The following is a 16,876-nucleotide window of genomic DNA, read 5'->3' on the forward strand; positions in this document are numbered from 1 at the left end:
GCATTTAAAATGGCATCGACCATCAAGTGGGGACGACCGTTTACCAGTAGCGTCGCGTCCCTGAGTTACGCGATGGCTGCGGTTAGAGTTTAAAGTGTGGCCAGCTGGACTACTTTTGCCCATTGGATACTGTGATTTCCACCGTAAATCTGCTTGGAGATTAGAATGTATTCACGACAAGCGAAACAAGAGTTCGGAGGTCAAAAGATACAAAAAACGTAAGTTCTGCTGCAGTACCAATGTCACATACCAGGGGGGCCAAAATCGGCCTTGACCTTTGTCTCCCCGACACCTACCAACATACATTTACCAAATATCATTGTAATCCATTCTAAGGTTATTGAGTTATGCTGACCACAATAGGCTCGTTCTCAATGAAATGTGCAAAATAGCGATTTTTAGGTCGAAAATTTGATCAGCTCATTTCCTAGCACACCTACCTCATTTTTTAGGTAAACATCTCCTTTTATTTTCCCCAAAATATGACAGCTAATTTATCACGGGAAGTTACCGAAAATTTCTGAACTTTGTTTAAATGTCCAAGGAATTTGCCAATATTTTTTCAACAAAAAGTTTGAACATCAGTTAGTTAAATATTTCAATTTTGGAGCTTTCATTTCATGACATCGCCTTCAAAACCTATAGTTGAGAAGTCGGTATGTCTGGTAATACTTCTGTCAAATTTAGTGCCGTGTTGACGATTACAACTGTTTCATTTAAGAATAAGAATGTCTGGAATTGTTTTTGCATTTCGACTTGTTTAACAATTTAACAGAGATGGAATCTGATAGTTCCTGCAAATAGTTCCATCCTCCGTTGATTCGAATTATTTACCTCTTACAACATCTATAACATATTCAATGTTGCGAAGTGAATGCGGAGTAATACTGCTTAGGAGAAGTAAAGCACTTGGAACAGAGGGGGGATCGTGGAAAAACGGTAACGGAAGTTACATACTGTCGTCGAAAAGCGTGTTCACCAGACGTAAGTCACCAAGTTGTAATTGATCGAGTTCTGATTTCTTGGGACATACGGACTGGCGGACTATAATTGTTAAAAGTGAATAAAAGGTACTTTCCTGCCTCATGTGAACCTACCACGGTCAATGTATATTTCACAGTCTGGGCCACTGGGGCAGAAATGTCCGCCCATTTATTTCGTATTTTTCTCTCTTAAGCAGGCTGGAGTCACATAAATAAGGAACAAAACACTGATCGTACCAGTGTACTCAGTATGGCTACTCGTGTACTGAAAAAGCATCTTCTTGACCTTAACAGTACGTGGGAGCAATGCCTTCTCTGATAACTTAACTGCTAGTAACCACAAAGAGCCTATTGTCTCATTTCCTGTTAAATTTCTGACCTGAGCGTTGAGGAGAAATGAGTCGTACGCAGACGACTTATATATCATTTGTCCATCTGACAAACCTCTGCAAACCTAATTTGTTGACGTTCTGATGATGAAAGCGATATTCTGTTCTGCGAGAAATGAAGCTAATATATATTCTGCATTAGATATGTTTATATGTTTCATGTTCCTACTCTTTCTCTTAATTGTATCTAAACGCTAAAACAACAATATTTCGAAAACTAGAACTTGAATATTAGCAAGCCAGTTGGTCAGCACACAAATCTCTGTACCTTTGTAATTTTGTGCCATGCAGATATGAAATAAGTTATCTTTAATATTGGAGGAAAAGGGGTACAAAAACTACCACTGTAAACGCAACAAGTGGGCATTGCCTGACACCTTATATCCCATGTGCCATGTTTGGGCAACACGTTGGCAACGTTTGGATGACGTGAACAGTATCAATAACACAATATGTCAGCCGGACGATTTCTCGTTTGCAGTGTTCGTCGCATTTCTAAAGAACTTTATTTGAAGATAATCAATCCCATTATATAATGGTCCATCCAAACATATCCAGGGCGGAAAGACAGGCTATAGATATTACTTATTGTCTTGAGGTTTTAAAAAATCCAACTTTGAAAACAAAATCTGGAAGAAATAGTAGAATATTAGAATATGATAACCCTACAGAGGGTTATTTTCAGTTGAATCTGTACTTTTCTATTCTAGTTCAAACGCTTTTACATTATGGTGAACAATTACAAAAAAAATATGCACCAGGTAATGTATTTTCCGCAACCGGTGTTACAACTGTAAACTTTGGCTTTTTTCTTCAAAAGGATGTTCATTTTTGCGTTTCATCTTTTATCAGTAAAAGGACGTATGTATGGGCATTTGGAAAATGGGCAGTGTTCCTACACCAGGCCTTGTTAACAACACAGAGAGCATCAAACGATTGTAACGGAGATTACATTCATAACTGTTATGTCTTTTGTTTGGGGAGGTGGTTCACAACTGATAGCAAACATTTCTTATTTGTTACTTCTAAAAGCCAGAAAAGTTTTGAGTCGTCATAAAAACGTAGGTTTGACACCTTATATGTGGATTATCTTAATGTCAGGAGCGTCTACTTCAAACGGTAACGGAACTTACAGACTGATTTGGCGACAGGCATAGACCACCTTGCACTGCGTCCAAGAACAGTGACAGGAGCGATCTGATTTGATTTTTCGGAGGGCTTCGGTAGCTGGATTCACCAGCCAACCGGTCAATCTCTGAACTGAATCGTTCTTGGCTGCTTTTTAAATTTGCATGTCTCCTCAGGCGACAGCCGTTTTTTTGGGGCTTTTTGGGACACCTTTTGCTATAAATTCTTCTAAGTCAAAGCCCATAAGTAATGTTGTGGTGAATTTTTGTGAAACATAATAGGTGTTGTGGAAAAATGAAGAAAGCATCGATGGTGCCCGTAATTTGGCTCAAATCAAATCGTAAAGGCTGGCGACAGCAATTTGTACATTAAAATGAGAACGAGCGAATAGTCTGGGAACACAAACACACAGACAGACACACACATTTTTTATGGAGATGATAATAAAAACAACTACCAGCCAGCTGATCCCTTTTTTTCAGTGTTGATCCCCATTGAGTACAGTCGGCCATTTTTGTCAATTTCAGCAAAAACAAAATACACTACGGCGGGACGGACCCCTAATCTTCTCGATAAGTGTGATGACTATAACATGCTCAAGGTGTCGCTCTCCTCAAAGACAAGACCTCAGCCGGCTTTACGTCCCATCCGAGAAGACTTCCGTAAACGAACAAGGCGCTCGTTTTCACCTGATCACGAGTCGAGTGAGGAAATACGTGTTAAGTACCTTTCCCAAGGGCACAACATTGGGACCTGCTAGGGATTCGAACCAAAAACCTCTAGTTTAAATTCTAAGTCAACATCCCTAACCACAAGACCAACGTGTCTTGCCATGTGCTAGGAAAGCATTTATGCACTTGCATCTAATGCAGCACCATCAAATGGAGGCTAAACCTATTTTAAAACAAATTGCTAACGATAACATAACGACTTAATCCATCTTTCAAGTAATGGAGAAACTTTCTGATCTTATTTCATCCTTTTTAAAGCCTAATAAGTACCATTTTCCGGGTATCATAGTAATCTCACCTAACACTTCACAATCTGAAATATCGTATGAAAAGCGTCATCTCACAGATGATGGATTGCTCAACAACAAAAAGGGAATTGCTTTTTAATTGCTGACGACGATTTGATTGGCGTCATGGGAAAGCTAAAAGAGAAAACATATCTCCTTTCTTGTAATCTGAATGTTCCATTAAAAGCTGTCCTAAGTTATAATAATATCTGTAAGCGATATGATTATGATGGAAGATCAATCTCAGAAAATTACTTGATGATTAATCTCTTGAGGAAGGTCCATATCTGTAGATTCTTGTCACCCAAGTTGCTTGTGTGAGGTTCTTGGGTTTGATGGGGCCATTGGGAACATCACTTTCTTCTTCCATCCATCTCAATCAAGCCGTGTGGTCTTATCCTGCTAACAGCGTAATTGACGACACTTACCGTACAGGGTACTAGTACTCACCTTTCTTCTATTGGAGCATGTCCCTCTTCTATAATAATTTGCATACGGCGCTGTATAATATGCCTTTAGGTCATCGTACGATTTTGATGCCCCACAATTTGTTTTCAAGCAGACAGAACCAGCCACCGACATTTTTTTTCCGTAACAAGACAGCCGGGTTTTCTACGACGCTGATGTACGACTGTCCCAAGACTAGTAGTATCAGTCGTTCGTCTTGCGATCTTTAATACGATGATCGCACGACTTCACGGTGGTCTTGCCCGTGGTGTCTGGAAATGGTTTTCAAAGATGTCACCCGACACAACCGACAACATTACGCTTTATATAAACTTCTTACATTACGAATCCGTCTTGTACGAGCGCTGATGGCCTGTCCGCCATGTTAGAAAGCCTTACTAGTACATGAGACTGAACAGAATAAATTTGTGATCTTCCTTGACTTCTTGGGAGTGGGAACTGCTATTGTCCTTGCTATCTAAAAAAAAGTCACTCGGCTTTTGAATTCTATCTAAATAGCTTTATTCGTATCTATTGTGAAGTGCAGACAGCACATAGCAGCGAGCTTTGCATCATCATCAGTACGCTGCATCATCTATTTTGCTTCTTTAATGACCACGGGACTTTTCACTGAAACGGGTACAACTGATGAACAGCGTCGATGACGAGGCAAAAGTTACGATTCATTTCGTCTGTTACATTGTACGGCGTGTGCGCCGTGCTATTGAATATTAGCTCTCATTCCCTTGCAGTGCTTAATACTTGAATTTCAGCATGCGCTTTCGGGAAGGATGCAAACAAAGCACGGACACTGTAACCACCGACGATTTCATGTAGCCAAATTACGGACACTAGTGCAGACGTTGCTATTTAGATATGCAAAGAAGTTTGTAATTGGAATGATCCAGATGAATTCATTATCTCCCACTTTTAGATTACAAATGTTGTAAATATCGAAGTTGTTGCAGAAATTCATCATTAATAATGCAATTCACAAAATGTGTGTCTGTTAATATTCACCTTTATAACATGTTTCACTAGCATAGATATTCTATCATTTATCACCAATGTATTACAATATTCAAATTGTCATGTTTTGCATTATTTATATCAATAAATGTTGCTCTTTAGCCTTTTTACCTTTTAGCATAATTGAAATATAAATCTTCCTTATTGATTGTGCAAATTATGCAACCATTTCGTTGGTCTTCATTGAGGTCACTTACAGGCCGAAAATTATTTCGCATTCATTCGTCCCTTCGTGTCATGGCCTTATCCTGTGCCAACGCCTCAACTAAATAAAACAGTTTTTCCTTCCTGGTAGAAATGTAAAGATAGACCATGTGAAGGTAAACATTATGCATTTGCTCGCAAACGTTTCTTCTCTAGTTAACTAAGTAATATATCAGTATTATCCGTTTTGTCCCTGTTTTTGTCTGTGTTTGCATGTTTGCAGTTATAACTCAATATTCTTTTGATGAATTTGTCTGAATTTCGACATGTCGGTAGTTATTGAGGTCCCGATGACGCACGGCGATTTTGGGCACCGTACCGTAGCAGTATTTTCAGGTTCAGTTCGAGAATTGCGGATCGACACCCCGATCTTCAAGGTAGTGTGGTACCGCCATTAGATTAGCTGTCGTTTGCCTAATCATGTCCTTATATCTCCCAAGCAGAGGTTAGGCTCCAGCTTGCTACACTGCCTTGGTTACCGGGTGTTAAAATAAACAAATACCTGAACAAAAACAGGTTTTTAAGAAATTGTTATTCCCGGTAAAGGGGGCAACACCTTAGCCCACACCACACAGATCATACTTCACGGTGGTTTGTGTCCTTCGGACTCTCGTTAGATGAAATGCCGACACTGCTGCTTTTTATGCTGATGGCCTTCACTTCAGCGAGCCCACATGGTCTCATGGGCTCTGATTTAAGTGATTAAAAACTCCGATCTGTTCTTGTAGTTAGGATGACACCCAATTAGTGATGTCCTCTTGTCACTAACCATCCCAGTGGGTATATGATACTGTAAGTCTACTTAGATCCGCGGTATATTTAGATTCGCGGAATCCGCGGCGACCTTCGTGCCGCGAATCAATTTCCCCGCGGATATGTTTATCGTACTAGTACACCATATCTTTAGTCATATTTAATCTCGTGGGCACAAGAGCAAGTGATATCGAACAAAGTGTCCCAAAACGTTGTTTTATTCATGAAAAGCCAGCTTATTCTCTTATTTTGCTTTTCTTATTTTGCTTTCACCAAGTTTAGTGTTACACCTGAGGCAACAGTTGATACTGTACTCTAAGTTGTATTGAAATGTTATTGCATTACTTGGAAGGCTGTATGTAAAGAAGTGAGAAATGTTCGCGGGGATTTATTTTCTGCGGTTTGGAGAAAATTAAGTGTTCGCGATGGTTCTACTAGTTCGCGGTGAAGAGGTCACCGTAAAAAGTAAGTTTTGTAGTTAGAGTCATGTCACTACTGCTCACATGTCCTAGCCATGTTCCTACCATGTAACGCAATTGACACCCTGTTACGTTTTATTTAACCTAGGTACCGTCCTCCATAGTAACCCCTGGCTTTTAATCTTTTCGCTTCCGCGGTTAAGACTGACCCAGTGGTTACTACGGAGGATGGTACACAGGGTCACAGAAGCAAGATTCAATCTCCTTGAGTTCGAGTTTTCTTATATATGTGACCACAAAAACATGTCAAAGTAGAAGCGATTCCCGATTCAGTAAACTTAGTAAAGTAAAGACCACTTTGAAGACCAAGCATCACAGGCTGATCTTGTGAAAAATGTGTACAAATGTTGCAGTTACAAATATAATGCTTACAGATGCCCACTGATTACAGACGGTAGCTGTGGGCAGTAGCGGTGAGACACTGGCGAGTAAGAACAACATTTTGACTTGGCTGTATATATAAGGATGCCTTTTTATGGAGTAGAGCGAAACTCAAGCCCCACGAAGTCCTTACGGATTGTACAGTGGCAGGGAGAAAGACAGGAGCAGGTGGCCTGGTGTGTTGGCTGTAGGCTGCAGACTGGCCAGTGGTGGTCAGTAAGGGAGGAGACCAATGGACGGACGTAGACAAAACTATGACGCTCGGACGCGATCGTGTTCCTCTGAGCTTATCACCTGTTTCTGGGCATGATTTAAACAGGAATAAACTATACTTAATGCCTTTTCCATATGGTTCTTCCTATTCGTAATCTAATTATTTCGTTCTGCCTTTTTTACAGGGCGACTGACACTAAGAAAGTTTTGATTCAATATTGGTTCGTTTTGTCAAGATACCAGTGGAAATGTTTGCGAGGATTTGATTTTGCTGTAGCTAGTGAGAAAATGGAGTGCTCGCGGTAGTTTTAAGTTCGCAGTTGACATGAGGGGTTAGGTGCGGGGGGTGTCGATTCACCATGGACTGACTCTCCTGGCCAATTATCCCCTTTTTTGGCCGAATTCTACTGATCCGTACTCCCATAGGAAAGCCTGGTGGAGGCTAGCCATACGCGACCACACCAACAAAACGCAAGAGCCAATGGCTGCGGGATGTCTCTGTTTCTCAGTTATCTTCTACCCTGGGAGGCCCTGGCTGTTATCAGCCAACACATGTCATTGTCGCACTTGCAGTGATTTGAGGTGAAGAACAGCAAATAGCGTAAGCCGCTGGGTAAACTCAGTAGTCACGTAGTCGAGACAAATCTGCATGCAGGAGGGGTATTGTCTGTGTAGCCGGCTATTGTGTTGTGTTGGTGGTCGCTTTTATGTTTGTGTCATGACAGGAAAACTTTTATTTGGAAAACCACTTTAACCAGACATGACGCATCTCTGTGGCCATCCTGATACTGTATATAAAAGTACATATAACATCACCACAGGATGTCCGTCGTTAGGCTGATTTGTTAGGACGACCGCGAGATATTCTCCAAGCAAAGCTACCTCATTGCAAACTTTACAAAAAGTGTCTCGCAGCTGTTCTCCAAGCAGAGGTTTCGATCGGGGGCTATGAGTGTCCGGGAGGGCAGCCTGTTAAAAATCCCGGTCACTCCTACCTCACTCGACCGAAACCTCTACTTGGAGAGCCCCCGATAGCTGAAACCTCTGCTTGGAGAACAGCCGCGAGATTCTTTTTTCAAGTTTGCAATGAGGTAGCTTTCAGTGACGCCCATTTCCCAGTAATGGTCTGTACCTCACAGATGTACTAGCCATTGATAGAACAAGTAGGACCCTTTCAGTGGGCGTATGCAGCTTCCAAGAAGCCTGGGAAAGGCAGAGAAAAGCATCGGCTTTAGAACTACCCTTGTAGAATCTAGAATGAGTAGAATGGGTCCCACTGAGGCCTTCATCTATTCCACAGAAGTATCGAGAGGAGAAAAGCAGATGTAATGACTTTGTGCAATATAATACACAGGGGTAGATGGTTGACTTGGAGTATGGCAAGCAGACAAGCTACTTTCACGGCCAGACGCTAGCATCGCCTGCTGTTCTCCACTTTACGATCACATCGTGTTTCCGGGACCACCGATGATGGTCTGTCCGAGATATTTGCCAAAACGAAGAATATACATTGTTGGAATGCGCTACAGTGGCTCGGGGCGATATTCGAGGCGGTATTCCGTCAATCGGGACACTCTTCTGGCGAGTGTCGCTCAACTTCATCTCAAATGTCTTCATCAGAATTAATTATACTGAGGTGACACAGATTCTGATTTCAACCACAGACCACTTGGGTTCTGGGAAAGCCGTTTATAAACACGCAGTTTTATTTCCCAGAATTTACGTATGTTTTCCCCACACAAAAGAAGAAAACACATCACAAACATTTCGATGGTAATTCGATTGGCAAATTTCCTGTTTACAACGATCGGTAGAGATAATTTTCTCTCAATATTTTGCGTTATTCCAGTTGCTCAGTTGCACCACAGTTTAATATACAGAATATTCATTTTAGAATTTAGGTTGGATTATGTATATTTTTGTGATTGTTGCAGTTTGGCACTTTGAAAAAAGGGACAGTACTTACAGTAAATCGAATTAAGAGGATGCGCACCACTAAAAGTACGCGACAAATGAGCTGCAAAACAGGGCAGAGCCTATATAAAACGATCCATTTGCAATTGGTGACTATCCCATAGCCTCTACCAGGCTACGTGGATCGCTGGAAAAATAGCAGAAACTGTCCAAATAGAAAGAGTGAATAGTGTGCTAAGGGAGTCGGCTTCGAACTATTGTCCCTAGCCCTATCTCCAGCGGTCCACGCAGCCTGGTAAAGGCTAGCTATCCGTATCATTTTGCACGGAGACATATTGTTTTTCATCCACTAGAAAAGACAAGGAGGAAAACACTGAGATCGTTATTAGGCAAGTATGATTAGCTTTCAGTATATGATAGCGGTTTATTCATTTGTTGTTTATGGAATTTTCAGACAGCTGGGTGGCCCATTCAATTATGACAAATTGGTAAAAAAAAGTGAAGTTCTATTATCATGCAATCTAAATAGGATAGAAGACGAGCAACACTTTTTAGAAGAATGTAGTTTATACAACGAAGAGAGAGCTGCGCTTTATAAACTTATTCAATATAGGTTTCCCTATTTTATACATCTTTGCAAAGCAGAACAATTCATATCTCTAATGGCTTTAGGTAAACCCTCTATTATAAAACACACCTGTACGTATATTTACAATATTACCAAGAAGCGAGAAGAGGCAAAATTAACGTAATCATTAGATTAGTGCTAGCACTAATCTAATGATTACGTTAATTTTGCCTCTCTTTTGTATTTGCAAACTGTTATGTTTTCTGTTGTGATCTGTACTCAACCCAGTGGGTATGTGTGTACAATAAAGGTCTTAATTCATTCATTCATTCATTCATTCATTCATTATTTACATATCAGGATTTTCTTGCTGACAATGCAATTTCTTTAACAGATTTGAGAGTTTCCGCTTGGTTTTGGGGGCGCACCACCACCATCAAAGTAGATCTAACAGTTGCAAAGACCGTAGCCAACTGGCAAAAGAAGTTTTTACAATGCAATAAAAAAAACCTTTTGCCAGTTGGATAGGTCTTTGCAACCGTTAGATCTGCTTGGAGATTACACCTGCCCCGCAGAAGTACTACCTAGTACAGTGTATCATCAGTCATTGCAGGGCGCACACCTGCAGTTCAGGTAGCAAACAAGAGAGGGCATGATCTGCTATGATCAAGGGTTGGAACAAGACCAACAAAATAATTCAACTTTACATTCAATCCACAATGACTTCTGCCTATAACCGCCTTGTTCTGGGCCATTATGTAGAAACAGTGAAATAACTACACAGGAGAGTCGGTGTGAGTTTTCAGTCACCATCATGCCAATATGAATGCTTTAAATCAAGTTACGTACTATTTGCTGGCCAAAGTTCAATCCAAGCTTTCCAAAGTTTTAATCGTCAAAGTAACCGTACCCCAGAGTGCCTGTTGAATCGACCAGGCCACCCCGACACCTTTTCCCAACCCTTCAAAAGACACGACAAAGCATACACATGTTGTTAGGGATAAAAAATACATGTTTACCCTCAATCTACGGATAATCTGATCTGCCCTTCCGCGTATTTTGTTGCAGGTCTCTGGTTTCCTAATAGTATCTGGAAACAAGGGCCCTCGTGTCGATGAGTAACCGGAGTCAAAGTAGAACGTCGGAGAGTCAAGACGAAGTAAAGCGATCGCCCCCACGGCTGTTGGCAAAGAGTGCGAGGGGGTGATCCAGAGAAGGCCTTCTCATGTTCCCCCTACCAACCGCAGCCTATCGACCGCCCTGTCCCACCGCCACCGTACGGTATTTACCCGCCTGTCCCCCGCAGCCATGCCCTCTCAGGTCCCCGCCAGCAGTCGGGCATGGTCTTCCTTCGTCATTCCCCGATATTTCGTCCAATTTCCTCACTTCTTGTGCGATGTACGGTGCGTACAGCATACCCTGGGAAAATTTTAGGTCAAATTAGTCACACGCCTATCAACTTTCGCCTATAATAGACAATGTTTACACAACATCTCATTAAAATAGGACAATAGCCAATAGAAAGAAACGTCAACTTGTCGGCACGGAATACATAATTGATCTGCGCATGCGGCCTGTGGGCGGCGCCTCCAAAATAATGCATCTGTCGGCCGCTGCGGTTCCCACAGCTCGAAGCCCAGGCTGCTGTGTAATTATTTTTTCGATCGGCTAGGAATACCGTCGTCGTGCATGCTCAACTTAAGCGATTCCAGCGCCGTTGATCGGCCCCCGTTTCCCCCACGATCACTCAGGAAGACTGTTGGGAACTTTGCACGAAGTAGGCATGGTTCATAGAGCGGCTTTCCTACTTAAAGCTGTTGGAATAGTGCTGCTAACTTCCACGATACAGGTACTATTTTCAGTTTTATAATGAGCGGTACGCGTGCTATTTCACATTGCATTTTTCATTACACTGATATGACTTTCTCATGTTTCTTATATATGTATATAATATCGTGTGTTTTTGTGAATTTGTTCTTCCAGCTTTCCCATGCTTCTGGATACTTTGAGCTGCAAATCAACTCGATACAGAATATCGCGGGCCAGCTCATCAGTGGAAACTGCTGCGATGGAGTGAAAGATTATGACGGGTCTTGTACACAAAATGCGTGTGATACTTACTTCAGGGTTTGCCTTAAGGAGTACCAAGTGAAACCATCGGCAAGTGGAAGCTGTACGTTTGGGAGATACACCAGTCCCGTGTTGGGTGGAAATTCTTTTTCCCTGCTGACAAACAATGGAAACAATGCGGGACGAGTCCGGCTTTCTTTCGACTTCGGTTGGACGGTAAGTAAAGCTACTAAACGGGGAGTAAGGGAGTGAGTGACGGGAGGGCATGTCGGAGAGACGGGCCCGTCAAGAGAGGCGCGTGTTGATACATGGTTTATGGTAGAGACTGGGAATTTATACGAGCACACAGGCTATTGCTTGCTTGCCTGCACAGAGTTGTGGAAAACGGCACAAGTTTCTGACTAGGCCTTTTATGGGCACTCAAGAACGCGATAACCAACACTGTCCTTGCAGAGAGTAACAGGTTCGTCGGGCCGGGCCGTCGTGGTTTGGTTGACGGTACTGTAGGGCGTAGTAATATCCCCAGTGTGTGTGTGTTTGTGTGTGTGTGTGTGTGTGTGTGTGTGTGTGTGTGTGTGTGTGTGTGTGTGTGTATGTGTCTATGTCTAAAATCTGTCGGGAAATGATCTTGGGGGTTCGTAGGATATACCCAAGTTGTAAGCACTGCTTTTGTGTGCTAACCAACTGTGAATGGTATACGGTTGTAATGTTTACCAAGTGTGTGGAGATTCTCACGTTGAGTCACTAGCGTGCTTGGTGGGAACATGTCACGTTGTTGGCACCTTGTTACTACTGTGTACCGGGCAAATCATTTAGCAGGACTCCCAGTCGTCTCTCTGTCGGCTCGTGGTCGTCGTAGGGATATGTCCGTATTTGGCGTTGTGTTCTAGTGGTGCACACTCACTGTGGTGAATGAATGGGAATCTACACTTTTGTGTATAAAAGGGATCGATGACCCGACTGACTACGCTGGTTCTGACCGTATTTTGCATTGACTTGAAATGGTTCGGAGGTTACTACAAGTCGAAGTGGCTGTTTCCTCGAGCAGCGCTACAATTAGCCTACAAAGCAATATTGCACGTGGTCGTGCAACTGTATCATACTTCTCTGTTTGTACAACAGTATTACAATTTCAAGGAGACAATAGGAAAGTATCAGGGACAAAGCCAGTTGTGCGTGTTACAGTTTGTTTTTGTTCCACTTTGTAAGGGCATTTATTTTAGGTGTCCTGCTTCTCACCCGCTGAATCTTTTTTGTGCAGAGTGTGGCATTAGCGACTGGTCATTATGTCCAGAATCTTATGATGAAATTCAATTTTTTCAAAGCATATTAAGATAATCCCTAGCACACAGTAATTGTAGGTTACATATTTTGTTTGTTTGTTTATAAGTCAGAAGAGTGACAATAATTTTCAAGAGAGACTGCTGTTTGTGTTTTTGAGCCAAAATTGGTATGACACATGAATATTTCAGCAAGCCGAGCTATAACCCAGACTCATTATAAAAGGTTTTGTGTCCCGACGTACACTACTGTAGGCACAAACCGAAAAACAACATGAACATGTTTTTTCTTTCTTTTTTAAGTCTTGTATAAAACTATGATGCAGGAGAGATACAAAATGTCACATTGTGCTAGTCAAAGAGGGTTGCCCTTAGTTAGGCCCGATTTACACAAGGAAAATTGCTGAGTGTACGACATCAGGTACGTCGTGATCATATGACGCCTTCCATTCCTGTGTGTGAATCGGTTTTGTACAACAGGTATTTTATGGCCCGTCGTACATCGTCCAACGCTGTCCAGCAATTTTCTTGTGAAAATCGAGCCTAAGAGATCACATTGCCAAATTTGTGTCTATCTCTCTACCTTGTGAAAGCTGCACATAGACAGTTCTCACCTACAGCAACCATACCTTCTAATTTGGCATGAATCAAATACAGCCAATTGTTACCAGCTGTTGCCATTAGCGGAACTTGTTCCACTTCTGCTGAGACATAGTTAACTCCAGCTGTTAATACCTCTTCAGTCAGACCTCCCCTTCAAATAAATAGTCGATTTGTTTCATCAATATTTCAAGACTGTCTGATCAATAGAAGGAATCTACTAAGCCGGTGGAAGCGACTTGAAGTAACATAAAGCCCTCAACATTTTTTATCTAGATTTCTTGACAAGAAGACAATGGTGATATGATTACCCTTGAAAGGTAGTTATTTGTAGAATATTGACTTTCCTATTGCATTATTCATGGTGGGAGCAGGACAAAGAGCCATGTCCAAATGCCATGGGAAGACCTTTGTTTTTCTTGGACATTGATTTTCAGGACATGCGAGCAATCCCATTGTTAAACCAAGACAGGAAAAGTCAATACTTGTACGGTGTACGGTAGTGCTGAGATCATTTCTAGATTTTGCTTATTATAATTGTTGAAATGAGATCTCTGGCAAAAATGGTTCTTCAAGTTCATATTCCTATCTTTTTTGTTTTGCGTTTTATTTTGAATCCAACCCTATTTAGAAAGAAAAAAGCATGCCTTGCCATCATACATTTATAGCTTAACCCTCTGTACATTTGACAGCAGTGTTTAACAGAATCTACTGAGACTGATATGTCATGGTGTAGATGATCATTAACTCTTTCTGGTAAGCTTTTGCTCCATCTGTGGCCCCAAAATTCAATAATTTTTTTAATGGAATAAAGTTAAGAGTAGTTAAGAAGATCAGTAGGTAATCTTTTATTCAATTCGGATTGATTTAGCTTGTCCTGTCAAATATGCTCACTATCCCAACTGAGTAATAGTGGTAGAAATCTATGGATGACTGTAAAGTCAGGGTAGAAGATAATATAGTTTCAAGTTGTTATAAGAGTGCATCCACGATTATACCTGGACCACTTTCAGAGTAGACTGTTATAAAGATGCCTGTCATATGACACCGCGGGCTGATTTACACAAGGCGAACGACGTAGGACCTCGTTGTGCAGGACCTCGTTGTGCACCATTATTGTACGCCCCCAGCAATTTTCCTTGTGTAACTCTGGCTGTGGTACAGGTCCCCTGTGGCTATTTCTTCCCGTTAGGACGCCAAGACTACCTAGTGGGTAACAGGTCCTCTGGAGAAATTTGAAATTCATGAAGCCAAACATCATCAGTATGCAGAGCAGGTGTCTCTGGTACACAGAGGGACCTGTTCACTCGTGGTACTGACTGTTTGCAGTCCTTGGGTTTCCAGGTGCTTCTGGCCACACATTCAATGTTTCCCAAAGCAAGGTCAGGTGCCACTGGACTACCACTTTGTCTGTCTTACTCATTTGTACTGGCCTTTTAGAGTAAGTCAAACATGTAATGGAGCAAATTATGGGCTTGCGTCCTTGTCCTGATGATACCATCAATAACAGTTCCAAGAGCTCAAAGTGATTATAGGTGGTAAACGTACAACATGTGATCTCTCTGTATGGTAAGGAATGTTTGTGCGCTATAGACCGACTGATTTGATCACTTGTTTTGGGATCAGTGATTTTGTAGAATAACTTAAAAAGCTGGACATATTCAGAAAGAGAAACAACTATTTTCAATTTGACTGTTTCACTTGGGGGCTCCACTAACTTTTTTGTGTGTGTTGGTTTTGGTTAATCCTATTTTGAAATGAGTAGTCAAGTCAATCAAGTTTTTTACTTGTTTTTGATACAGTGCGTAATTTTCAGAGAAATTACGTGAATGAACAGTTTTTGTACAAAGTGTCCCTTGGTGCTAGTTCATGAAAATACTGTACATAAGGATGATCCCTAAAATGACCATAAATTATTGAGCTGCTTAACATTTCACCTCCCTAGAAGTAAAACATTTTATCTACAGTTAATAACAGGTATTAAAATGGAGCATTACGTTTTATGCAAAGATGCTGTTAAAAAGAAGAGGATTATGTTTTCCATCTCACAAACACGTGAGACAAATTATAGTATATCATTTATGATTCATGAGCAACAGTTTTGAAGCTATGCAATTTGAATATTTTATTAGCTAACTGTCCTTGTTTCAAAGGTCACACTGCTATTATCAACATTATCTATTTATATGTTTGAATATGTATTTATTAAATCTAAATATTATCAAACAAGGGAGCCAGGCTGATTTTAAAACTTTAGAAACAGATATAGTCACGTTTTTGTTGATGGTTTCCGTAGTCCGTACAATTGAAAAGGGTTTCGCTCATTGAGAGAAGAGTAAATTGTACGTAGGTGTGACAAAGAGGCTCCTGTTCAGTTGGTATGAAATATTAATGAAGATTACAGCATACGGTGATGTCAAAATAGTGAGAGAAAAATTCCTAGTGCTTTTCTGGCGCATGGGAGGATTATTGATTGCGTAAGATGGCATCTTGATTTCAAGCTCCATATCTGGCTTGGACTGTTGGAGGGCCTGCTTATCCGTCAACTTGGTAGCCATGCGGATATGTGCCCTAGCTGGCACTCTGGAGTTCAGGATATATTGTTGTATCCAGGGCCATCATAAAGTGAACAGAATGTCAATACATGAGCGTTGCATGAGTTTGTTTGAACCAGTAAGTAAGTAACACCGTAGTATAAAAGTGTACTTTTATACTACGGTGTTACTTACTTACTGGTTCAAACAAACTGCCATGTAGATTTTTAGCTGATATCTGGTACTGGTGGTGTGTATGAATGAGGGACATCTCAGCCCCCAAACCCTGTTGACCACTTAAGATCAGTATCTATACATATCAGTGTTAAGTTTCCAACAAGACTTGTAGTAGCCAAGAGAAAGTGAGCAGCACTGCTTGCTGCTATTCCTTATTTGGCCAGACAGATGCTGTGATTGTTATCACTGTCCATCCATCTTGCCAGTCAATCTTTTTCTCTACACAATTTCCTGCATGGGCAAATGGCAACCCAGAAGATCAGGCCACTAGAGGTTTATATTTAGAGCTGCTTTAAATAGCTGTCACTGAGATTCATGCAAACTCCATTACAATCTTGTGTGCACCACTACCAACCAACAGGAACAAAATATATTCTAGCCCTGTGGGCATCTGACAATCAATTTTCTCACCAGCAGTTTAGTACTTTGACATTGTCATCTTAAAAGTGAGAGCTAAACTAAAGAAGTGTCAATAAGAGCAAGTTGTAGATGGGGGTCACCAAAGGTTATTGAATTCTAAAAAGGATTTTATTGAAATGCCTCTATTGAAAAGCTACATAATTGCTAATATCTCTGTACAATTTGGGACATCGCAATGCACAGGTTCCTTTTTTTTGCCATCATGAGTAAAGAAAGGTAAAACAGGAGA

The 16,876-nt window shown here is 41.2% G+C and overlaps 1 protein-coding gene and 1 long non-coding RNA gene across 3 annotated transcripts in view; one reads left to right on the forward strand and one right to left on the reverse strand.

The window, feature by feature from the left end:
• Positions 1-9,337: 9,337 nt before the first annotated feature.
• LOC136432231 (uncharacterized) overlaps positions 9,338-16,876 on the reverse strand; it is a 42,404-nt gene continuing 34,865 nt past the window's right edge. Inside the window, exon 2 of the long non-coding RNA XR_010755478.1 lies at positions 9,338-10,925. This is a non-coding gene — a long non-coding RNA (uncharacterized lncRNA). The remainder of the gene's footprint in view (positions 10,926-16,876) is intronic.
• LOC136432225 (protein jagged-1-like) overlaps positions 11,088-16,876 on the forward strand; it is a 58,015-nt gene continuing 52,226 nt past the window's right edge. For both annotated transcript variants that reach the window (XM_066423286.1, XM_066423287.1), the window contains exons 1-2: positions 11,088-11,355; positions 11,490-11,792. In XM_066423286.1, coding sequence (XP_066279383.1) covers positions 11,290-11,355; positions 11,490-11,792 — 369 coding nt within the window. In that variant the 5' untranslated portion in view covers positions 11,088-11,289. The remainder of the gene's footprint in view (positions 11,356-11,489; positions 11,793-16,876) is intronic.

Source organism: Branchiostoma lanceolatum, chromosome 4 (genome assembly GCF_035083965.1).
Source record: "Branchiostoma lanceolatum isolate klBraLanc5 chromosome 4, klBraLanc5.hap2, whole genome shotgun sequence".
In the NCBI taxonomy this organism is placed as follows: domain Eukaryota; kingdom Metazoa; phylum Chordata; class Leptocardii; order Amphioxiformes; family Branchiostomatidae; genus Branchiostoma; species Branchiostoma lanceolatum.